Source organism: Candoia aspera, chromosome 10, assembly GCF_035149785.1.
Source record: "Candoia aspera isolate rCanAsp1 chromosome 10, rCanAsp1.hap2, whole genome shotgun sequence".
NCBI lineage: Eukaryota > Metazoa > Chordata > Lepidosauria > Squamata > Boidae > Candoia > Candoia aspera.
The window spans coordinates 5893041-5918747 of record NC_086162.1 but is presented as its reverse complement, the minus strand read 5'-3'; the positions used below and the strand labels follow the sequence as shown (position 1 = coordinate 5918747).

The window sequence follows — 25707 nt, the reverse complement described above, 5'->3', positions numbered from 1 at the left end:
CACAGTTTTAGATACGTGTTTTGGGATTTACTTTATTAAAATAATGTTTCTGTAGACCCTAAACCAGTGTACTCAATATGTATTGGCCTTGGGCATTCTTAGCTGGCATCTTGCTGAGAAATACCTAGCCACGCAGAAAGGGAGGGCTGAAGCCAAGCAATGGGGCTAAGTCTGCTAGCACAGGAGTCATAAGGATAGGGAGAAGAACCATGCAGATAGAAGAGACCATCATCTGGAGGAGATGGGATTTTCCAAGGGTCTCCATTTCCTTCTGGGCAGGAAGAAAAAGGGGCCTGTTTGAATCCGAGGGCTCATACTCACTGCTTTTCCCTGTGGCCCTGGAGGTCCTGTAGGTCCCCTCTCACCCTGATCTCCCTGCAAAACAGAGGATGAAAAGTCAGGTGTGATGGGGAGAAGGAATAACCTTGAGGAACAGGAAGAAGAGCTGCAACCAAGGCAATTTCTCGGATAAAAGAAATCTGAGTCTGGGCCAGAACTGTAATCCAAGGAAGTGACTCAGAAAAGACCCTCCCCAGTTCTCATGGATAGAGAGGGAAGCACATTTAGACTTGCAAGATTCCCTTACCAGAACTTTATAATAAAAGTAGTATTGACATGCATGACTTTGGTTTCCTAGTCTGGTCTACACCAAAGGGCTGACATCAGGAGGCCCAATTCACCATTCACTCTCAGCTTTCTACACAAGGCAGGGCTTCAGGAACCTGCACTCCCAAGAAAGGGCAGAACTACACCTCCCAGAAGCCCCAGCCAGCATGGCCCATCATGATGGAGGCCAAAAGCTGTCATTCAGCACTTGAAGGACCATTGTAACTCACAGTAACTCTAGCCTGAATGGAAGATCAGGGTTCCCTAAAAAAACATTGTATTTTAAGGGGAGAGGATGTTTCACCTCTAGAAAATTAGAAAAGATCAGAAATTTTTTGGAAAATTGAATAGATCACTGAAGTCCACTCTCCACCACCCTCATTATAGAAGAAAGACCTCACCTTACAGGGGAAAATTTAGAATATTAGAACTGTAGAGTAAGTCTACAAAGAATTGTAGACTTACTTTCACACCAGCGACACCTTGAAGACCCACTGCTCCTGGTGGACCCAGCTCTCCCTGAAAGAGTCAGTGAAGAAAAAAGAAAAGTTGTAGCACTTGACTGCAAAAATCCGTTGCAGGAGAAATAAATATTCTCATGCTACAGAATGAAAGAAACACACTCCTGCTATGAAATTAAGTCAAAGTTGCTACATGTGATTTGTTCAACATGCCACAACCGGGTGGCCCTTGCTGTCTTCCTCCTATTATTTCACAGGGCAGGGCTGCCCCCCGCTGGCAGCAACAGGAATTGCAGGCATCATAGCCCTCTGTCTGTCCCAGCATTTTTGGGAACCTGAAACAACCAGCGATTGCCAGATGAAGCCTGGACTTTCTTCCCAGACAAGGAATTGCCCAAAGTCCAGGTTTTTATTTCTTGAATTCCATTTTTTTTATGTTTATAGAAAGGAAAGGTGACAGGAAGATGGCTTTAAAAAGTAAACATCTAGCTGGCTTGGGCTAAGCTTGACCCCAATAGTTCTTCGAAGGGGCGGCTATATTAAATCGAACGAGGAGGAGGAGGAGGAGATTATAATAATAAATTATCAAGTTTCCACCAGTCTTAGACTGCGAATCTAACTGTAGATTTCGTCGTCATCCTCCTCCTCTTCCTTCTCCTCTTACATCCTGCAACGATACCTTTAATATTAGTCAACAACATCTGCCTATCCCAGGTCCTTGAAAAGGACTCGATAGGTGGACAAAAATGCCAAATACAGGCTAAGCATCTGGCTGACTGTGCAATCAACCATAATAAATTGGGAAGTTAAGAAAAGGCCTGAATGAAAGCAGTGGCCGATCACCTTTGCATTATTGCTAACGGCACTTTCCTTAACCCTGAGACCCTCTTAGCCAGCTGATCTGAACTTCTGTTTTTCCCTTGTTCTACTTTACCATTCCCCTACTTGGACAAACTTATTTCTAACATGAGAAGACTGAAGAACGCCTGGCAGATCCCATCTGGCAAGCTCCAATTCCACCATTGTGGGGAGATATTTGGGTTGATTTTGATGACTGCATGGGGTTCAGAAGCCAGAGCCCTCTGGCTTCCCCAAAGCTTCATTGCAGATGTGGGCACTGCCCTCTGAAAAGGCAGGGATCTCAAGAGTTGGGCTCGTGAGGTTCCTCCAGAGGCACACTTTTCATTCCGAAGGTGCCTCTGAGCATATGCAGATACAATCTCAGCATTCACTTCCGTGAACTGCAGCCTGGAAACAGTGAGACAGATGGACAGCCAAATAGAAAGGAACCCTTTTGGGGATGCATCTAGGTGATGAATCGATTAAAAAAAGTCAACAATGCAAAAAAAGTGGTGGGGGGAGGATTTAGGAAACAAGAACGGCAGTGAAAAGAACATGTTTCAATGCTCTCAGAATTGAAGTTTACAGAAGAGGGAAAGAGATGGAAACCCCCTTTTACTTACAATTTTTCCAAGTAGCCCAGGTAAGCCTGGTGGGCCACGTCTGCCTGGCTCGCCCTGAGAAGACATTAAGAAGAAAATGCAAAGCATATAATCCGTTCCTGAGTCATCAGAAGTGCTTAGCAAAACTAAAAGAAGCTAGTAATTTGAATAACAAGAACAGGAATAGCCTCAAGTTCCTACCTTCTGCCCAGGGCCACCTTTGCTCCCAGGTGTGCCTGGCAAACCCTTGGGGGAAAAAAGAAAAATCCAAATTATTTGCCGTACACCAACCCCTCCTATCTGATGGTTTCTTCAGTGATCTGGCTGGAGGGAGGCCAAGTCCAAGCTCCGGAACCATTCTTTCTGAGAGTGGGGCGCTACTGCAAAATGGCATTTGATGGGAAGCTCAGCTAAAGACCACCACAGTGCACTGGGACATCCCTTCAAGTCAGACTTCACTCCTGGCCACTACCTGGACAGGTCCCTGCAGTTTTCTTGGCAAGATTTCCCAAGTGGTTTGCCATTGCCTGCTTCTTAGGGCTGAGAGTGGGTGACCTACTCAACTGGCTTTGTGCCAGGAGGAGAACTCACGGCCTCCTGGCTTCTAGTCCAGCACCATCATCATCCCACGAAACTGGCCCTCACTGCCTTCAGGTCAATCTCGTGTCTACATGAACAAATTCCTGTAGTTCTCTTTGCAACATTTTCAGGAGGTGTTTTCCCTTGCTTTCTTCCTAGGGCTGAGAGAAAGGAACTGTCCCAAGGCCCCCTAGACGGCTTCTGTGCCTATGGCAGGACGAGAAGTTTTCTAGCCCAGCACCTTTAACTACTGCACCAACTGGCTCTCACAACGCACTGGCATAGTTTTACAAGCTCTGCCAGACTGGGTAAATAAGTGGTGTTTTGCTTTTTAAGAAATTCAGCAAAGATTACAGCCACAACTACTCCCTAAAACACAAGTAACTCTCTTGTTCTAACAGTTATTGGAAGGGACCCATTTCTGCAGCAGTTCCTGACAATTCCCAACGTGATTGTCCTTTTCACTTACAGTAAAAGGTTTCCTGAACCCGTCTGTAACACAATTTTCCATTAGATCTCCAATTTACAGCAATTACCGTTTTGGGCAGATACCAGCCCATTTTCAGTAATAACCTGGTGATTTCATATCGAAGAAGGCTTCCAGGATTGTTTGGAGTTTGGGCTTGTTTTTTGCTTGTTTAGAGGAAAATTAAGCAGCAGGTGTTTGATTTTCAGCCTGGCAGACTGCAAGTCTAGGTTTGGGTGATGTAACAAAATGTGTTCTGTTTGAGAACAATGTGATGCTTACAGCTAGTCCTCTGTGTCCCAGAGGCCCTGGAAGGCCTGGCTGCCCCGTGCTTCCCTACGTGACAAAAAAAGAGAGGGAATAATGTTAGTGAAGATGCAAGAGGAAGGCAAATATTAGCTTCCAGAGAGATAGGATGCTTTATTTTCATTTCTTTGAAAGAGAACTAAATTAAAGAGTCATAGGGATGTCACTACTAGAGGGCCAAATGGAATATCCCAGCCAGAAGATCTGACTACAGGTAGTCCTCACTTAACAACCAGTCATTTAGTGACGGTTCAGACTTACAACGGTGTTGAAAGAAATGGCTTATGACCGGTTCTCACACTTATGATCATCGCAGTTTCCCTGCGGTCACACGATCACAATTTGGGCACTTGGCAACCAGTTCACATTTATGACTGTTGCGGCATCCCGTGGTCACACGATCGCCATTTTCGACCTTCCCGGCCGGCTTCCGACAAGCAAAATCAATGGGGAATCGCATGATTCGCTTAACAACCATGTGGCTCGCTTAACACCCACAGTGATTCACTTAATGGCCGCCACAGAAAAGGTCATAAAATCAGGTTGGATTTGCTTAATGACCGCTTCACTTAGCAACCGAAATTCTGGTCCCAACTGTGGTAGTTAAGTGAGGACTACCTGTAAAGCAGAATGGGGTAGAATGATTACTTCCCATGATTTGGACATTCTACTCTGTTGATGCAGGCTAAAACTGCATTTGCCTTCTTTGCCGTCACATCACACTGCTGGCTCGTACCCAGTTTTGTTATCTATGACGGCTCCAAGTCTCTTCTACCTCCTGTACGTCGGATTTCCACTTCTAGGTGCATAACTTCGTTCTGCGGTTTACAGACCATTTCTCTCCCCTCTCAACTTTGTTCTGAACTGAATTCTCTTTCTGGCTTCTAAGCTATACTCTGACCCACCAAATGTGCCGATCAATAAGCAATCCACCCACCTCATCAACCAAGGTGTAAATAGAAATGTTGACCAAGGGAAAAAAAAGGCTAAACTTCACTGCAAGACAAATGTTCCAGTTTCTTCCCATCCTCTCTTGCCACCTACAGTATTCAGCCCCACTAACAATTACATTAAATTGTTAATTTTAATACGGGTACAGTTACATTAAGGTAGTCCTCGGCTTACGACCACTTAGAACTTCCGTAGCTAAGTGAAGCAGCCATTAAGTGAGTCACACCCAATTTTACCACCTTTTTTGCTGCGGTCATTAAGCAAATCTGGCTTCCCCCACTGACTGCTTGTCAGAAGCCATCTGGGAAGATTGCAAATGGCAAACACGTGACCCCAGGATGCTGCAACCATTGTAAATACAAGCTGGTTGTCAAGCGCCCGAATTTTGATCGCGTGACCACAGGGATGCTGTGATGGTGTGTGAGGTCACAAGTAACTTCTCCAGCACCATCGTAACTTCGCAGAGTCGCTAAACAAATGGTTGTAAGTTGAGGGCTACTGTGGTTCCATTAAATTAGCAGTTACACTACATTATTAGTCTAAAAACATCTACTGTAAAACTTGTCACAATCATGGCAACATCTGGCTACTCTTGTCGGATCTCAAAAAGCTGAGCGGGGTCAACCAGGATCACATTTGGATGGAAAACCATCAGGGGATTCCAGGGGTGTAAGATGCATGAAAAGCATCTTAGGAGAAGGGGGTGGCAACTCGTTCTGGATTATTTCCAAGGAAACAACACGGAGGTGACCATCTCCATGAAGTCATCAGGAGTCACGTTGGACCAGAGAACGTCTTATTCACCTCAGGGGAGGCAAAGTGGGGGAACATCTGTGTTCCCAAAGGTCAGGGGCTGGCTCCCTGCTCAGGAGAACACAAGAAGATCTGCTCCAGATTCTTTGTTGGTAGCCCCAGTTCTGGTGGCCCTAACAAAATGACTCCCCCCATTTCATCTCTGGATATTTTCCCTCCTTAGGTGACAGATGGGAGGATGGAAGGGGTGGTCAAAAAAGTCCAGACCGCACCAACACCCACATGGCCATCTGTTTTGCACTTCTTGAGGGCATCTTCTTACCTTCACTCCAGGAATGCCAGGGATACCGTCTTTGCCATCAATCCCAGGGAGCCCCTAGAAGGAAAAAAAAGTGGGACATTATTTCTGACCTCAAGTGGGAAATTAAGCAAGCTTCCCTCTGTGGTTATTCCCAAATCTCACCAGGCTGGAAGGAAGTGGTACTTACTCGTGCTCCCTTGGGGCCCATTTCTCCCTGAGAACCCCTGAAGCCACGAGGACCCTCAAAAACAAGAAAGCAAAGGCTCTGTTAATATACCAACCATCATGAGAAGCACTGACTCCAGGAAAACAACTCAGCACTCACCTTCAAAGGTCAGAGCTTGGAGAAAACCAAGGTTGCCTTACGAATCAAGGCCATCAAAGGGCATCACGTTCCTTTGAAGTTCAAGCCCTTTCGAGAAACTCGGTGTTGTACAGGAAACGGGAATCGTGATTGTGGAAACGTAATGCTAGAAATGGCTAATGGCTAAATGAAGCTTCCACTGACAGATGTGATATTCTGCTAATAACCAGAAACGTCATTAAAAGCACCAGTCTGGCTGAAGTCAGATTCAGAATATTTGGTGGTGGCCTGGACCTTATTCCAACCCCCAGAAAAGAAGAGCTTAAGAAGAGCCTTCAAGTCCTCGGATGCCCAGTGTTCCAACCTGATGCTCCCAGAAAGCTTCAAGTAGGACATAAGCACCCTTCCAGCCATCTTCTCCAGCAAGTGCCATTCATGAAAGACAGACGGCCTCTAACCCAAAGTAGGTTTCATCAGGCATTCAACCTAACCCAAAGGTTTCATCAGGCACCACCATTAAGACCATAAGAAAGCTGCTGGAGGAGGCCAAAGGCTCGTCTAGGCCAGCAATCTGTTCCCACTAGGCCAACTAGATGCTCTGGGAATTTCCTGAGCAGGATGGCAGTGCAGAAGCACCTTGCTGCTCATGTTAATCTCAGCGGAGAGGCCAACTGTCTTCTCCAAAAGACGCTCACCTTCTATAATATGTAGCAGCACAGTGATCCCCTCACAGAAAGGAGCAAAACAGCAGGATTTGTGTGCATGGATGTGAAGTGGGAAGTAGGAATAACCTTGAGGAGCAGAAGGAAGAGACGCAACCAAGACAATGGGCAGATAAAAGAAATCTGAGTCCAGGCCAGGCTGTAACCTGAGGAAACATCTCAGACAAGCCCCTCCCTAGCTCTCATGAAGATAAAGGGAGGAGGGAGGAAGTGCATTCAGACTTGCAAGGTTCTGTCTTCGTAATAAAAGTAGTATGAACATTCGTAACTCTGGTTTCCTAGTCTGGTCTACCTCGAAGGACTGCCAGGGTGTGCATGGAAAGGGATTTGGGGAAACTTCAGAAGGGTCATTCACGATGAGACTTGGGATTCCAGCTCCTGTACCAGTTCCAGTGGGGTGGGGTGGAGTGGGGGGCAGGGATCCCATAGTGAGTGCCTGTGTAAGCCAACCTGTATCTTTGTCTTGAAGAAGGCTGAACTCAGCCAAAGAGGTGAAAGATTTGGCAGGGGGTGGGGTGGAGGGCTGGTGATGAGGAACTGAGAAACAGCATCATTTGATGGAGAATCAGGACGAAGTAGAGGGAAAGAAGAAGGAGGGGATATAGAAAAAAACCCACAAGTAGTAATATTCAAGAGATGACATAGAGATGTTGGCAGAGGAGAGCAAGTGTCAATTAACAGACGTCTAAATGTGGAATGAGCCAGGCTCTGCCCTCTCCCTGAGGGGTAACTTTGCATGGGTGTTCGTAACAAGGAGGCATTCATCTTCTATGTGTGCATAATGCTCAGGGCTGGGGCAGCTAAGTGGGAGGCTGACCTCAGAACATCTAAGAGGGCTGGACTGGGCTAATTTTTGGATGGGAGACCACTCGGACATCCCAAGAATGTAGAACCGGATTGGGAAGTTGAAAAAGCCTCAGCTCGGCAACTCTATCCCTATTTTCAGCTTTATCTGCTTCAACAGGTGGCTCCGAAAATAAACGGAGCCAAGAAATGCTCTTCTGCAAATCCCTTGAAAGGAGGAGGAGGTTCAGCTGGAGCATCTAAGACACACGTTAACCCACTGAGTGGTGGGAGTAATTTCTTTCCTCCCCCTGGAATGGGGAAGGAACAAATAAATTAAATATACACAGAGCCATTAGTGCCTTTTTGAAGACTTAATGGAATGCTTCAGAAAGAAAAGTTACTCACACGCTCTCCCTTCTCACCAGCTTGTCCTGGAGGTCCTCTGGGACCATCTTCACCCTAAATCATGGTTGCAGAGAGAACAGTGAGAGGAGGTATCTGTGCAATGGGATTAGGCTGAGCAAATCTATCTTGGCTGTGACCAACATGCTTACGGGGCTAAACTGCAAACCCAGTGACTTCCTTTGCATGACACACCAGTTTGGGCTAAGTGAAGCATGGGTAGGTTCTCTGGGGCTTCGTGAGTCCCCACAGGAGTAATCCCAGCACATCTGGAAAAGATGCCAGGTGAGGAGAAATGGGGGCGTTCGGGCGCCACGTTACTCCTAAATTCTGGAAGTCAGAGAAAGGGTACGGCTTGCACAGTGCTGGAGCCAGTGCCAGTTAATTTCAGTTGCTGTGACCTCGAGAGCCGCAAATCAAGAAACGCATTGCTCAAAATTTACCTTAATCCTAAAATGGCTTAAGCATCCAATATTCTCTAAGGGTCACCTTTATAGGGAGTAATGAATGCTGATCATCAGGTTTTATAAGTGGGCACAGCAAGCTTTGGAGTGGAAATTCCCAGGGTCAGCACCTTCCCCAAATCCAAAACTCTGCCATGACAGGATTAGGGATTGGTTGATTCCTTCCTTCCTTCCTTTCCTTCCTTTCCTTCCCCTCCCTCCCTCTCTTCCCTTTTCCTTCCTTCCTGTTCTTTCTCTTATTCACTCAAATCTTTCTCTTTCAATCTTCCGTACTTTCTCTTAATCAATCAATCTTTCCTTCCTTCTCTCATTCACTAATATCTTTCCCTTTCTCTTTAAATCTTCCATTATTTTCTCTCCTAATCCTTCCTTCCTTCCTTCCCCTCCCTCCCTTTCTTCCCTTTCCCTTCCTTCCTATTCTCTCATTCACTCAAATCTTTCTCTCTCTTTCAACCTTCTACATTTTCTCTTAATCCTTCCTTCCTTCCTTTTTTCCTCCCTCCTCCCTGAAATGCTCTTCCAAGGATCGCAGGTTTCCAGTTTGGATGTATTACCAAAAAGGCCCTTTTTAACAAAGCAATCAAAAAGCTGCTGACAAAAATGGTTTTAACAATGAAAACAGCACACCATGGTCAGTAGACACACTGAACGCACCAGACGTTCAGCCATTAAAAAGACAGTGGTGAAAAATGGCAGAATTAATTCTAGAAAGCACAGATCAGACATGAAAAGCTAGGGAGAAGGTTTAATGGGACGAGATGCAGAAAATGCTCGGAATGTTGAAAATGTCTGATTCAAATGCTGCTATTTATTATGACCACTGTTCTTTCAGATGCAGAGCGCAGGTCAAGCAGGGAGCTCTCTTCCATTTCTTGCATTTCAGGTTGTGTTCACCATTTGCAAAGTTCAAACAGGAAGACAGAAAGAGAAAGTTACAAGTCCCACGGCTCCTTTAGCACCCTTTATGAATTCATCTATGATATGAACTTCCTGGCAGCCAACCTCTTTATGGTAAGCCTAGCAGAACGCAGGGAAACATGCATTAACCATGTTTCTTTCAAGGGAAATGTCACATTTTGCTTTTTTTTTTTCCCCCTCCTCATCTACGAAATTTTGTCCAGCAAAACCAGAAAGGGAACTCTCTTCTCCCAACACTACTATCCCCACCTTTCTGGGTGCCCGAAGGCTCCAACAAGGGGCTGCGTAATTAATGCAGGAATTAGAAATGAACATAAAACAGAAAGAAGTTACCAGGGGACCGACAGCTCCGATGCTCCCGGTCATGCCTTTGTAACCCTGAGGACCCTAAAAAGAAAACAGCAAAAAGTCAAGGGAATTATCACCCAGCCAAATATCACAGTCAAACTAGAAGGATGGACTTCCCACCCCACCCATCAAGCCCAGCCATTATGGATTGCTGTGATGTCACTCAACAGAGTGCCAACGTGGTGGAATGTGCCCCTGAAGAGGAGGGCGATGTGATGGAGCTCGGAGCTGAGGGAGTAGAGCGCGCATTCCAGGCAGATAAGCATTCTCACAACTTGCACAGCTTGGAGAGTGTGGGGTGGGCCATGGAAGAAAGTCAGGCTGGCACCGCCCTAGATTCCCAAGAGTATTTTCCCTTTAGTTCAGTTAAGGAACCTTTAGTCTGGCAAGATTCTGTGTATGGTAGAAACAATAAAGAACTAGAGTTGCAACTTCGACTCAGTGATGCTTCTTTGCCAGATACCCTGACAGCCCCTGATTCTACTGATCCCCATAAAGGGGACATGGATGTAAGGGGCTGTTCCTACCAGTGATGCCAAAATGACAAAACATACCTTGGGATATCACAGTGCAAGCTCTGACCCTTTTAGAGTTGCACGTAAAGGGGCAGAGCATGTGACGGGTGGAGTCTGCATCGCGACACATTTGATCACCTGCCCTCTTCCTGAGGACCCCTAAGGCCATGAAATCCTCACTGTGACATCAGCCTTGGGAAGCGGTAGGAGCCTTGTATTTATTTCTTTATCTACTTACCCACCTACCCATCCATCCACCCATCCAATTTCTATCCCACTTTCTCGCCTAGACCTCAAAGGATCATGCACAGCTTCCTTCCTCCAATTTTCCCTACAACCCCCTTGAGAGCATGGGCACCTATCAGTGGGGACAAGTGATGTCATGTGTGTTATGATGTTAACACAACTGATGCAATTTATGTAATTTATGTAATTTGATGTCACCATGCCTTGCATTGGATGTTACTGAGACATGCAAGACTTGGACCCTTCTACTGGGTATCTACCCTGGTGAACTCAGTGGAGCTTAGAGTGAGTGATGGGCACAAAGTCACCCAGCAAACTTCGAAAGCAAACTTGTAACACAGACAACTGGGAGGGAAAGATTGCAGTTCTCACTCTCCTGACCAACCCCAGCTCACAGGAAACAAGAATGGCACCACGGCAATTGATTTGGATGCAGAAGAATTAATGTGGGAGGGGCTGAACAGAGGGAAAACAAGCAGACCCCAGGGGGTCACTGTTGAGCAGAACAGCCAAGCCTTCTCCAATCTGATCACTTCCAGATGTGTGGGACTTCAATTCCCATAATTCCAGATAGCTGGCTAGGAATTATGGGAAGTAACACCCAATACTTGTGGAGAGCCCCATGCTAGATTTAGGTGCTAGTAGACCATGCTTCCATTACTGAGATTCAGGGAACCAGACTGACTATCTGCATACCACAGGACTAAGTTCAAGACATGGTGGCTAAAGTATGAAATCTGAAGGAACTTGGGATTCAAGGTGACTTGAACGACCATTTCCCCTATTATAGGCCTATTGAACCACTACGACCAAGGGAAATTTTAATGATGGCACCCAACTTACAGGATATTTGCATGGCAATTAGTATTAACAATCTATTTTGCTTGTTTCCCGTAGGCTCGGACATATGCTAACACCCTCACCCCTGTTATATTTTCAATGTCTCTTCAAGACATCCCTCAGCTCAAGCTGCTCCTGGATCTGACCCGTTTTATTGTTTTTATCCATATTCATTCATCATATTTATTACACGAATGTTTTTCTCAGTGGCTTAGCAGATGCAGATGCTAAGCAGCCCTGGTGGTCTCAGGAAGTAAAGCAGGATTGGGCCCAGCAATATTTGAACAAGAAACTATTACTAGCCCACAGGGCTGTCGACTAGACCAGGAAGTAAAAAAAAAAAAAGTTGCCAAGAAAACTGCAGGGAAATGTTCCTGTAGCTACCAGTTGAGCGTGACCCAAGGGAATCTTTAATTTTACCTTTTTCTCTATATTGCTTTATTGAAATGGATTTATTATGTCTGATGTTTCAGCCTATTCTGTTGGGCATACTGCTTAGGGATTATTTGAAGCAAAGAAGCCTAGAAATGGTTTGAAGTCAGCCAATGAATAATAGATGGATAAATAATCACTTGCATTTGCTGTCTCTTATATCCTTTCTGTTCCTGGGTTGGGCTCCCTCTCCCAGACCTGAAATATAGTGCAGGGGTCTTCTTGGATATTTCTGCTCCACATCCCACAACAGGGTTTCTCAACCTTGGCAACTTTAAGATGTGTGGGCTTCAATTCCCAGAATTCTCCAGCCAGCATGGCTGGCTGGGGAATTCTGGGAATTGAAGCCCACACATCTTAAAGTTGCCAAGGTTGAGAAACCCTGTCCTAGAAACAGAATCCAGGACATGAGGGACTGTATGCCTGAAAAGCAGTACACTGAGACTTTTGTGTGCTTGGGTGTCCTGTGACTGACCTGCATTTTTTAATTAACACTTGGAAGAGAGGCTGCTTACACAAGCCAGCTCTTTCTATCTCCTCTTGCCAGCTGTGAGATTACAAACTTCCAGCTCTAACCCCAATCAGATCATTATTTCCCTCTTGTCTCTAGCAGGTGCCCAGGGCCTGCTAGACACTTAATCCTCATTAATCTCTAACCTTCCTTTGCTGATGCCTAAACTGAGCAACTCTGGGGGCGGAGGGGGAGAGAGAGGATGCAGGGCTATAAAACTCGCCCAACGAAAGCAATCCCTTTGTGAGTCAAATTCCAGAGACCGTTCCTACCTCTTCGGCTCACTGTGGCAGATAGAGGAGGGCCCCCTGGTTCTGTAAGTAATTAAAGGGGAGCATATAAACAAACACGATGCTATTTGTTTCGGTCTCGGCATCTCTTTTAATGTCCTCCTGCTTTGGTATCCGTCCTGCAAATTCCAAATCAGCTGGCAACTCAAGAATTTCAGAAAACATAGGGGAGTCAAAACTGGGATGGCGCATTCACCCAGAGGAAGTTGCTATGGGATGCTCTTGCCTTGTTGAACAGCAGTCATATCCTCTGCTCTCCCCATGGCTAAAATCTGGTAATTGTTATTAAGATAGAGCAAATGCTTTTCAACACCGTGCTTTTGTGCCAAGACATATTCGCTGTAATTCAAAGTAATGGCACTACATTTGTTTTGAAATGTTAAAAGGGCCTATGGCTATCCATGCTTAATCAATAAACTCAATGTTACGATCCCCACTCCCCAAATGGTACCACTGTCAGGTTACTGTAACATCAACCCCCAAATCCCCAATGTTTAATTCACTTACCATCTCGCCTTTTGGCCCTGCCATTCCTGGATACCCCCTGGGACCTTCTGGACCCTAGAAAAGAAAGATAAACCGAGATTGGATTATGTAAGCTGCAAGCAGGGATGATCATATCACACAAACCATCATCATCCGTGGCCCAGAAGTGGTCCCCAAAGGGGTATTTAAAAATGTGCAATGTGCATTAAAAAGGAGAGGGCTTGGATGGAGTAGTCATGGCCACCTTCTTGACTCCCCCCCGGTCCTCTACCCACCATCCCCAGCGGACACCCTTGCCTTGGCCCTATCTGTCATGTTGTGTGATGGATTATCAAAAGAATGTGAATCTCTTACAAAAAAAAATATCTCAGTCCCAGGAAAGTAAGATTCTGAGACAATACCCTAACCACATTAAAGGGCTTTCCAAGGCTCCTAGTGATTCCTGTCTCCAGGCCTTGTCTACTCTGAAGGGCTGGCACCTGTGACTCTTGTTTCCTAACCCTGTCTCCTTCAAAGGGCTGATCCACCTTGGCAGACTGTCAAAGCCCTTCTCTACTTCAACTTATACCTAACACAATCAAGCTGGAGTTGTTCTGAGTTTTCTTCTCACGCTTTCTATTTTCCCAGGACTGAGATATCCTTTTTGTAACAACGCCACATTCTCTTGACATTCCATCATATCTATGAAATTTATTTATCTATCTAGTAAATTTTGCCACTGCCCATCTCCCCCCAAGGGGGAACTCTGGGCGGTTTACAATAAAAAACATTAAAATATAGTAATACATAAATAAATATCAAATACAATTATAAAGATAGAATAAAAAAGATAGAATAAAATCCAGATGGCGATGACAGTTTTAATGCCACTCATGTATATCTAAGGCCATCTTAGGGTGCCAACCATCCCCAGGAGTGACTATGTCCCCTCCCGCCCCAAGGGAGCTGGCAAAACCAGGTCTTCAGTTGTTGTCGGAAGGCCACAAGAGATGGGGCCTGCCGTACCTCTGGGGGGAGGATATTCCAGAGGGCAGGAGCTGTTGCAGAGAAGGCCTGCTTCCTGGACCCCGCCAGATGAAATTCTCTTAAAGGCTGGGCCCGCAGCATGCCCTCTCTGCATGATCAGGTGGGACCAGAGGGGATGCAGGAAAGTTATTATGTTAGAACTGCCAGATTTGGGGTGCAAAACCTGGTTGACTGTTAGATAGCAGCAAAGTGATACAGGAAACTGTAACTCTTTGCTATCACTAGATATTTTCCTGGGTATTTGCAGCCTAGAATAGGTTGCTCTACATTACAGTAAGAGATGTATCTTCTACCACTTTTTCTGCCTGGTGCACTATGCCTATTTCCTGCCTGTAATTCCATTTAGGATATTAGCTTAATAGAGGTGTTAGTTCTAAAGCCGACACCAAGCAAAGGACAAATGTCCAATTGGTCAAGAAAAGTAAAAGCTTCCTTGCTTGTTAATTCGCTGTTATCTTCAAAGCAGAAGAGCTTCTAATTAATCCATTGAACTGAGTGCATGTTCTTTATAAATCCCAAGCGTGGGAAGCCTTCCAGGTAATGTGAAAAATTGGCATGACATGTCCCAGCAGAATTCCAAACCCACAAATTCAACTCTGCTTTTGATTTTCTCTGGGCCTGAAGTCTGGCCACACCTTGCAGCCCTCAGCTGCTCCATTCATCCAGGATAAGACAGAGGTGGTTGGCCTTGGGCATTGACTGAGCCCAGCCTTTGCAGTAAGTCATGGTTGGTTGGTTGGTTGATCAAATTTATATGGCCACCCACCCCACAAGAAGTGACTCTGGGCAGTGTACAACAAAAAATATAAAAAAACAATAAACAGGTCAAAAGCAATCAAATTAAAAATGTTGAAAAAGCATAAAAGACACGAACAATTGGATTGGCAAGGGAGCCACCTCAAGATTTCACCGATCCCCTGAGCCCCGCAGGCCAGATGATATAGCCAGGTCAAATATGATAGAATCATATGTATTTATCATGTTTTTTTTCATTTAGTACTCTTTGAGAATGTGGCCAATTTTTTTCTCTTCAATAAACCACAGTTGATAAAACCATGACTTAGAACAACGTGCAAACACAGACTATGTCCTTTTTTCAACCCTGAAGGTAAAGGTAAAGGTTTCCCTTGACGTAAAGTCCAGTCGAGTCCGACTCTAGGGGGCGCTGCTCATCTCCGTTTCTAAGCCTTGGAGCCGGCGTTGTCATAGACACTTCCGGGTCATGTGGCCAGCACGACTCACGGAACGCCGTTACCTTCCCACCGAAGCGGTACCTATTGATCTACTCACGTTTGCATGTTTTCGAACTGCTAGGTGAGCAGGAGCTGGGACGAGCAACGGGAGCTCACCCCACTGCACGGTTTCGAACCGCCGACCTTCCAATCGGCAGCTCAGCGGTTTAACCCGCAGCGCCACCGCGTCCCCTAAATAAAAAGTGTCCTTGAGGATGTGGTAGTTCTGCAGCCATGGATGACCTGATAATTAAAAGGCGATGTTCAAGGATGAAACTCTGTTTTCAATTAACCCTGTTCCCACTTTGGGTAGAGATGGACAGCCTCTGCGGCTAAGTTTTATAGCCTCTGAAAAATGGGGAACCAAAAGACACAGGAAAGAACAGGCTGTCTTGGATGATTTGGGACAAGTTAAATGAATATTTGGGAGGAAAATTAAAAATATGCAATACTGAGTCCTCAAACCATACAACTTTAACAGCATAAAAAGCATGATTTGTTATTTACAGATTAGTACATTAAAAGACTTTAGGCTTTTTTCCAAGCAATTATAAAAATAGCAAGAATTAAGCTGTTGAATCATAAAGGCAGTAAGCCTATTTTCTTTTTTTTTCTTTGCAATTTTATACAATGATAGAATGGTACAAGGGGAAGGGACCACAAGGATCATCGAGCCCAGTATTTTTCAAACTTGGCAACTTGAAGATGTGTGGACTTCAACTCCCAGAATTCTGGGAGCATGCTGGTTGGGGAATTCTGGGAGTTGAAGTCCACACATCTTCAAGTTGCCAAGTTTGAGCACTAATCTAGCCCAACCCTTGGCAGTATGTGGGAAAACCAATTAAAGAATCCTTGAGAGGTGGCTGTCCAGCCTCTTCTAAAGTCCTCCAGAGATGGCAAACCCACATTCTCTGTAGGTGGACTGTTCCACTGTTGCACAGATCTTACCATCAGGAAGTTTTTCCTTGTAATTTAGTAAAATCTAGGTAGCTGCAACTTATACCCATTACTTCTCATTCAAGGTTCAGTTGTCACGGAGAATAGCTCCTGACCATCTTCCCTAGGGTCCCCTTTTATGAACCTGAACTCAGATATTGTGTGTTCCCTCATTTAACTAGAAAGAAGCTAAAAACAGAAAATATCAACCATATAAGATATAATGATTACATTACTTGGACTTATGAGGTCTCAATGCCTACTTATATAGGGATAGGTCCTCTATTGTAAGTAATGACCATGCCTAGATGATCAGATATGGAAGCTTAGAAGTTGTCAGAAAGCTTGGTAATCATGCTTACTTTTCAGGCTCCTAAAGTAAAACAATACATCTCCAGCTTTTTCCATTTCTAGTTTTTCCTTATCAAGCCTTGGAGGGAGACTGGAAAAAGGGAATAAGACTGCAGGAGGGTCCATGGCACAAGAGTCATATAATCTATCTATCTATCTATCTATCTATCTATCTATCTATCTATCTATCTATCTATCTATCAAATTTCTCTGCCGCCCATCTTGCACATGACAACTCTGGATGGACGGACGTGTATGTGTGTGTGTGTGTGTGTGTGTATATATATATATATATATATTCAATCAATCAATATATATATATATATATATTCAATCAATCAATCAATCAATCCCTGGAACAAAAGGAATGAGATTAAGAAGTAGAAATAAATACATTACAGCAGGACCAGGAATCCCTTGTTCTCCGGACAGGCCCACGTCACCCACTGGACCCTAGGAAATAAAAATAGAAAGGTATCAAAGCTGTAGAAAGGACATTTAGAGATGGGCTTTAAACTAGAGAATTAAAAATCAGCCCGCATGCTTGTTTAAATTGTAAACTACATCCCGCCACCTTAAGTTTCCCTTTGGAAAATCTTCCTGATGCCCTACAGGTTATGTCAGAATTACGCCACTCCTAAAATTCCCAGTCAAGTCGTCAGCAGTCCTGCTGGCAATGAGTTTGGGGGTGCCAGATCCATTGTACCTGGAGGGCACCGTCTTAGGGAAAGCTAAAAGATACCAAATCCCAGAGTTTAACAGGCAGGCAGGATTGGCTACATTAGTGTTTCTCAACCTTGGCAGCTTAAAATGTGTGGACATCAGCACCCAGAATTCTGGGAGTTGACGTCCACACATGCTGGCTGGGGAATTCTGGGAATTGACATCCACACATCTTAAAGTAGCCAAGGTTGAGAAACACTGTGTCAGAACCCACCATCAAAGAATAGTTAAATCGTTGGGTTGTGTCCTCTGCTATCGAAGCAACGCGTGCCAAGCTCCAGATGGGCGGGGGGGAGATGCTGAGAGCGAGGAGGAATTACTTTCTGTCTAATGGTGGGGTCCAAGGTCGTATCCGGTGGAGACGGCCAGAGCTGGAATGCTGAACTGTTGGGGGAAAGGGGGGATGGAATGTGAAGGGGGTTCTGACGTGTCTGTGTGTTTTTTATTGGGTAGTCTGTGTGAGGATCTTTTCTAGTCGTGGCTTTTTGCTTTAATCTGTACGCATCACCAATAAACCTGAAATCTGCATTTCACCTGGATGCATGAGTCAGAGCCTTGCTGTGAATGTTCCTCAGTTGGCCAACCTGGTTGGCTTGGATGAAATGCTGCCTTTCTCATATGCTCATCCCCCAGCTGAGCTGGCAGTAAATTCTGGGGAGGAATTCTCACAACTGTGGTCCCCCAAGAGCTGTGGGAAAGCAGTACAGGATCTGAAAAAGCCCCTTAATCTTCCATAGCTAACATTCAATCAGTGAAGGAGGAAAATGAAGGGAGAGCAAAACGTCTCCATCCTCACCGGCCGGCCCTGTCTTCCAGGCTCTCCAAGGGCTCCCGATCGGCCTCTGTGTCCCTAGAAGGAAAGAGAATTGAAGTCTGTCTGTTTTTTAAAAAAACTGTCAATTAGCACTTTGTAATGGGGAGAAGGAATAACCTTGAGGAGCAGGAGGAAGAGCCGCAAACAAGACAACAGTCAGACGAAAGAAGCAGAGCGCACAGTGCACAGCACAGCAAACCCCTCAAGAGTTACATAAAAAGGAGAAGGTTCCATCGCTCGATTTTTGTCTCCCACTCACACACAATACTAATGCAATTAACCAGAGTCTCTTGTTTCCAACGTGATATAGCCAGGTTTTTCTGCTAATACTTGAACAGCAGGAAATATTAATCTGTATTATTGAAAGTGCACGCAGAATCAGAGGCGGGAGCTAATTAAGATTAGCCAGTCCAGCCAGCCAGGATGTTTAGCCTAGGGAAACTTTTCAAGATTCTAAAGTTGGTGTGGTAGAGCTACTATCACTAACCAAGCAACCGCAACGGAAAGTGAAGCAGAGAAATCCTTACCTTCAGCCCCTGTAAACCTTGAGGTCCCTTTTGCCCAGGTGGGCAATTGGTTGGACACTGTAGACCATGAAGGGGAAGGAAGGAGAGAGAAAATCTGAGATATTTTTCATCCAAGTAGCAATCTAGTAGCTGGCAATAAGAGCTAGCCAGCCCTCCAAGACATCAGTGGCTTGGTTTCCTAAGTTGCCCAACGAAGATGAAACTCTGGGGACCTTATACAGGTGTCATGCAGGGTGATTGGGAATTGCACTGGCTTGTTGTTATTGAGGAGAATATCTTGGGACGAGGAGAGCATAAAGGGTACCCAGAAACTGGTTAGACTACAGGCCTAACTAGTCTAAGCCTCCTGTTTTGTAGAGAGTAAGGAGAATAACCTTGACAGAGATATGTAAGATCTGTTACCAAAGGGATGAGGGGTGAAGCACATCTGAAGTCCACAACAAACAGGAAATATACCAAAGAGGCTTAAACAGACACCTCACTAATTCACAGAAATATAAGGGGGGGGGGAGGAGATGTTGGTATTTCCTTGTTTTTTGCAAGGAGCAAGCCATTACGTTACTATGGTAACAAATCACTCTGGCAGAGTGAACAGGTCAAACTTAAGTATCCTCAGTTTTGGGGTGTGCAAAGAACGACCCTATAAGGAAATCGCCTGGAAGGAATTTGCCTGGGCTTGTTACAGTTTCCGTTTCCTTTTAGCAGCCTCTCCTTCCAGCTCGTTTCTTCTCAGAGCGCATGTGCGTCTGAGCTTGTAAATATGAGCTTGTAAAGCTTTTGTGCCTATCCAGGATATCTGGATATGAAACTGTTTGTTTTTATGCTTTCTGTAAATATATTTTTACGGGAAATGCTTGGTGTGTGTTTTTTCTGATCTCTCGGGCCAAGCACTTTCCAGCAAACTCTAACAGGAGGTACAGCACAATCAGACTTGCAAGACTTTACCTCAGCCCCACCAGGTAGACCAGACCAGGAAATCAACTCCACATGAAGGCTGAAACAACTTTTATTGAGAGGGGCTACGACAACAGAATCTTGCAGGTCTGATTGTGCTGTACTACCTCCCCCTAACTTTCCTTCTAATCAATATTACTAATCAAGAGCTCTGAAAGGCATGTTCTTGGGTTTCCAGCCCAGACTGAAGTGTGACAGCTTGTACTGACACAGGTTGTGGGTCCTGTCTACCTGATATTGGCTGTAGCGGCTGGTGGCAGAACTACGTCAGCCAGAAAAGCTTTTCCCAACAGGGCTGGTTTAAGGAGGTGCTGCATGTGCTGTCACACTGGGTCCCAGAAAAATGGGGCATGGGCTACGTCAAGTGGGCTAAGGGCAAGCAAAGGTGTGAAGGTGAAGTAGTTCTGGCTGCCTTCTACCATTGCTCCACCCCGAGAGAGCACCCTGTCATCATCGTGGGCTGATGGGATGATCAAGTGGGTAGGTTCATCTATAGCAAAATCCCCCAAAGTGGTCAACATCAACCCCCAAGGACTGACGGGACTATTCAAGGGGCTGATAAATGGCTGGGGGTCAATACATGATGGAAGGCTGATTGGGGTCAATTAACCTTTTGGGGTCTCTCTGGAGCTCCACTCCAGTCCTTAGTCCTGAAGGCAAGGTGGTTAGCGGCGAGGAAGTGTTACCTGCTGTAGGTTGGATGACCAGCTGCCAGTAAGAGTGGCCTTGAGTTGTCTTTTTATTGTTATTGTTTTTGTTGCTGCAAGAGTGGCCTTGAGTTATCCCTATCAGCTGTGTGTTGTTACTGGCCTCATTATTATTATTATTATTATTATTACTGGTACTATTAGTTACAGTATTATTAAATTATTTTCATATACTGTAATAAATGCTTGGGGGTCAATGAACAATCTGAAACTTCACAAAGGGGTCAACGAGCTGAACAGTTTGGGGACCCCTGGTCAATAGGTTAACATAGCTCTGCATTAGTCAATGGTTAGATTGGGCTGAACTCATAAGCTGGATAGTAACACATGGTGATTTTTTTTTCCTTGTACGTCACATCTTGATTCATCTTTAACTTTCAGTTCTGTAGATATTCCATTTCATTTTAACACTTTATTCTGCAGGAACCTATCTTTGGTACCAATCTTGGGCTGGGTGCAGGGCAGCAGCTCCAAGCGAAGGCATTGTACGAAGCACCCAATTTTTTAAGCCAGTCTTATTTTCTAGTAGTGCCTTTTAATCTAGATCTGAGCTTTTCTGCAAGCATGTAGTGCTGCGGCAGCACAGAACAAACAGATCCTTTGATATTATACTTTCTTTGATATTTTATTGAACTTTTCTTGCAGGTGATGCTGAGTCAAGCTGCTGCTTCTTGAAAGTCCTTGATTTTGTCTAGCCTGTTCTCCTTTTTTCTTTCTTTCTAAACAAGTGTCTTTACAATACTTTTATGGTGTGCCTTTTTAATGAGTATCATTGTAGGTTGTCTATGACTATTTAATACATTTTGCTTCATGCTTCTGGATGTTGCCTTTTTTACCCATCTGCAGAAAGGTAACTCAAAATCTCCCTTCATGCATTTCCAGTACTTTAGAAGCTCTTTCCACCTTCTAAAAGAAGGCCCTCAAAGTGGGACTGTGAACTCAAACTGGTGAAAGCTGCATTCGTATATTGTGCCCTTTATGTTCCACATACCATGGGCTCTGACTGGTTCAGGACATTTGCCATCCTCAAATAAATGTCAGAGCAAGTTTCTTGAGCATCCAATGTGGTAATGCTAAGGGAAAAAAAGTCCTAATAAAAAATAATAAAGTGCAAGAAAAACCAGGGAGGAGAAGAAAGAGTTTCTTTGCATTTTACAGTTTTCCAGCTATAGCCCGAGATGTGATGGGCTTTGTTTTGAAATGGGAATTGAGCACAGTCCTTCTTACCACAAAATCAGCACTGCCTTCCGATCCTTGGATACGACCGAGCGGGCCCTTGGAAGACATGAGAAAATGTAAAGCCATCAAATGCAGGACATTTTCTCACTTGAAAAAAAGAGAAAATGGTTACCTTTCTTCTTTAACTGAAAGAAAAGCTCTCATGGCTACCCAGGCAGAAGGCTTTTAGCAGTCCTGATCAAAAGGCCCTGTGAAGTTCTTCCGTCTTTTTCCCTTAATGGATTTTTTTTTTCTGATAAGGAAAATGATTGAGGGAGTGGCAGTGGAAAACAGGGAAACTACAAAGGAAAGATTCCACCATCCGAGGCACGGTCATTTAAGGATGAAAGCCTCCCCTGAAGCAACTGAAGGCCAAGCAGATCAGTTGGTAGCCCATTTTATAGCCTGGACCAGAAATATGAACGAGCATCCTCATTCAAAGCATAGAAAGAAAACTCAGTTTTAGATACATCATGGACGTTGATATCTTTAGTGGTTAACTAGATGCTACTCTCTAATCTATAAATGAGTCGCCCTCAAACTCCTGTGTAAAGCACCCAAATCAGTAGCAACAGAACTTACTGGCTTCCCAGGAGGCCCTGGAGGCCCTTGAGGTCCATCTGGTCCACGTTCCCCCTAAAAAAACACCAGAGGAATCACAAAAAACATTCCAGCAGCCATGTCCAAAAGACAATCCACCACTTGTGAGCTCTCCAGCCATGCTTCCCCCGTGAGCACCCACAGTCCTTAGGAATGGGCATCAGGAACGGGCACTGGCATCCACAATCCTTAATACGGCTCTCCTATTGCCACCAGAGCTGTGCAGGCCATATGGAGAAGCAGATACCCAAAAATGCAGAGCAGCAGCCAGGAGTGCCAGGAATGGAGGAGTAAGGAAACAGGGAAGGAAAAATGGTGGGGAGAGGATCAAATGGAATTACCAGGCAAGGTGAAGAGGGGAAAAGAATGGATTCTGGGACGGCTCTTGGATTCTGCTCTATTTTTGCCCCCTGCTCCCCAAAATGGAGCAGAAGTTTTGCAGAATGGGTGATTTATTTTAAAAAGGATAACTTGTACAATATTTATTTTTAGAATACCGGTATGAAAACATAAATGATGCAGGATGCAGAACCAAGCTATTCTGAACACAGGATTTGCACCATCTAATCTACTTTAATTCATTTAGCACGCACAGCCCTGATCCTAGGGAACAGAAGGTGGGAGAGATTTGGTGGCTTTCCTTTTCTAATTACTAATTTGGGTCTCTTTCTGACTCTTTCATTCTCCCTCATTTGTTTAGATACGTAGTACTCTCAAATACACAAGGATCCTCAGCCATATGGGAGCAGCAGCTATATATAAGCCTAGTTCTATATAGGTTTACATATAGTTGCTGCCCCCATATTACATTTTTGTATCAGTTTATTTCTTATTTATAGCCTCTCCTGGACTTGTACAAACATCCTAATACATGCTGTATCTCAAGATGCATCTATCTTGTAATATAAATACCCTGATATAAAGACCGTGGTACGGCAGACGAGAAGCAAGAAACCTACTTCCAGAACCAGAATGGAGTAGATCAGCCTTCATTCTTGCTTCTTCTGTTTAGTAGAATTGGGCACGGGCAACACCCACCATGGAATAAGGCAGTCAGGCTAACAATGTCCACCTTGAGACCAACTTTAAACTTCAGGCCCAAGGACTAAAAGACTTGGGAAGTTGGGGGGAGAGGTATTCCTTGTTTGTTCCCCACATTCCGGCCAGTTTTGCTTTCTGCTTGTAACGTTTTGTCCAGTGAAGAGTTCCAGAGAAGTCTCTGACTGGTCCTTACCTAACTCTCTCTCTCTCTTCTTTTTTCCCACAAGGATCACCATTGTGCCATATGTACTGAGGAACTGAGTCCACAACACTTTTAGGCAACTCAGTAACCCCCAAGGAATAGGTGTACATCCCAGGTGAGCCCTTACCTTAACTCCCAAGGGACCCATTTCTCCAGGAAGACCAACTTGACCTTGGGGGCCCTGAGTCATAAAAAAAAAAGAGGGAGGGGGCTTTATTTTCACCATACGTATTCTAGATGAAAGAGTAACACAATGAAGGAGACCAAGGAGCCTTTATTTCACCCATGCGGGCCTGGCTGGACAGTCCTCCCTTGCGGAAAAGATTTGCTTGGCTGAAGAACGGAAGACAAATTTTGGACTCTCTCCAGCTAGGAGTAGATGGCTCTTCCTCCGTCCTGCTGATCGGAAGACTGGAAGCTGCCTCACACCATATCAGAGCTACGTTTCATTTAGCCTAGTCACTCCTGCAGGTTTCAGCGTGGAATCTTTCTCAGCCCTACCTGGAGAGGCAGGAATTGATGCTGGGAACTTCTGCATGCCAGACAGGTCCCGTATCATTGAGTGATGATCCTTCAGAACCCATCTTTCATTATGATACAGCAGGGCCACAGCTAGGGTCTGTGTCACCCGGGGCAAACATGGATTCTGCGCCCATTTTGGCACCCCCCCAGCACTCATTTTGGCACCCCACCAGCGCGAAGCCCGGGGCACATGCCCCGGTTGCCCTCCCCTAGCTGCGGCCCTGTGATACAGGTAGTCTTAGACTTATGACCATTCATTTAGTGACCGTTCAAAGTTACAACAGCACTGAAAAAAGTGACTTACAACTAGTCCTCACGCTTAACGACCATCGCAGCATCCCTGCGGTCACATGATCAAAATTCAGGCACTGGGAGACTGGCACATATTTACGATGGTTGCAGCATCCGGGGTCACGTGATCACCATTTGCAACCTTCCCAGACGGCTTCCAACAAGCAAAGTCAATGGGGGAAGTCAGATTCACTCAATGACCACATGATTCACTTAATGACTGTGGTGATGCATTTAATGACCATGGCAAAAAGGTTATAAAATTGGGCTAACTCACTTAACAACCTTCTCATCTAGTGACAGAAGTTCCATTCCCAATTGTGGTCATAAGTCGAGGACTACCTGTAATGCATGTCTATACCAGGGTCAGCAAACTTCCTTATTGTGAACTGCCCAGAGTCCCCCGTATGAGGGAGACGGGCGGTGATAAAAATATGACAGATAGATAAACAAGCAAACAAACATTTTGGGCCAGGGGCACACCAGGGATCCTGAGAGCATGTGGCAAATACACCCACACAATGGCTGCCATGGGAGCAGCATGGCAATACGCCATGTTGTGATTTCATTATGCAAATCTCGGTCCTGCCCTAACATCCTTGCAGGGTGTAAGGACACGTAAGATCAGCGTCATGGCGTAAGTTTTGTCACTTGCCTCCCTGTTGGCCTCCATCCATGGGAGACTTGCCTATTCACCACACAGGTGTACCCTGTGATAGAACAGCAATTTACCAGAATGCATTCTAACTCCCCCATCCCAAGGCTATATTCAACCATTCTGGTGGTGCTCAAAGGCATTGCTGAAAATAAAAGACCTCGCTAAAGGCAGGTGGTTTGTTTTGCCGAATGTTGACCTCCTATTCCTTTTCTAAAAAATTGAAAGCATCTTTAAAAAAAAATCATTGTGTACCCCTTAGGTACAGTGAAGAGCGGGGAGATCACCTGGACATGCTCTGGGGCCTGCTATTTCAGCTTCTGATCACCAGCCAAGGGAACCAAACTCTGCTTGGGTCAGCAAAGTTCTGGGCATTTAGCAGCATACCAGATTCTCTGATGCTGAGCCAGATTGTGGCCATGCCTAATAAGCTGCATAAAGTCTCAGGCAGAAAGGAGAGACTTTTCCATCCACTGCTTCTTCGTCAATAGAGCGCACAGATTTGCAAATCCACCCTGATTTGATTTCAAAGTATCATTCCGGCTGGCAAAAAGAAGGGTCGCGAACATGCAAAAGTACTCCAAATCACCAGATTGACTCAACCCATCAAATCAGTTTATCTGCTTGGTGTGTTTATCGGATTACATCTCCTTCTAATCCAGTTTCCGGGTCCGAATATTGCACAGCCAGGAAACGGACCAGCCTTTGGCATGCAAAACGTATCACTGAGCCACAACCTTGCCCTGCTTGCTCTCAGGAATAACTAGTTTGCAAAGTAG

At 45.1% G+C, this 25707-nt stretch overlaps 1 protein-coding gene across 1 annotated transcript in view; it reads right to left on the bottom strand.

Annotated features, from left to right (window-relative positions):
* Nucleotides 1-25707, bottom strand: part of COL9A2 (collagen type IX alpha 2 chain) — a 61031-nt gene that overhangs the window by 19299 nt on the left and 16025 nt on the right. Inside the window, exons 8-23 of the mRNA XM_063312086.1 lie at nucleotides 23588-23641; nucleotides 22200-22253; nucleotides 21627-21674; nucleotides 18739-18795; nucleotides 18194-18247; nucleotides 17074-17127; nucleotides 13151-13204; nucleotides 9795-9848; nucleotides 8083-8136; nucleotides 6053-6106; nucleotides 5887-5940; nucleotides 3837-3890; nucleotides 2711-2755; nucleotides 2531-2584; nucleotides 1072-1125; nucleotides 322-375 (exon numbers count right to left, since the gene is read on the bottom strand). Coding sequence (XP_063168156.1) covers nucleotides 322-375; nucleotides 1072-1125; nucleotides 2531-2584; nucleotides 2711-2755; nucleotides 3837-3890; nucleotides 5887-5940; nucleotides 6053-6106; nucleotides 8083-8136; nucleotides 9795-9848; nucleotides 13151-13204; nucleotides 17074-17127; nucleotides 18194-18247; nucleotides 18739-18795; nucleotides 21627-21674; nucleotides 22200-22253; nucleotides 23588-23641 — 852 coding nt within the window. The remainder of the gene's footprint in view (nucleotides 1-321; nucleotides 376-1071; nucleotides 1126-2530; nucleotides 2585-2710; nucleotides 2756-3836; nucleotides 3891-5886; nucleotides 5941-6052; nucleotides 6107-8082; nucleotides 8137-9794; nucleotides 9849-13150; nucleotides 13205-17073; nucleotides 17128-18193; nucleotides 18248-18738; nucleotides 18796-21626; nucleotides 21675-22199; nucleotides 22254-23587; nucleotides 23642-25707) is intronic.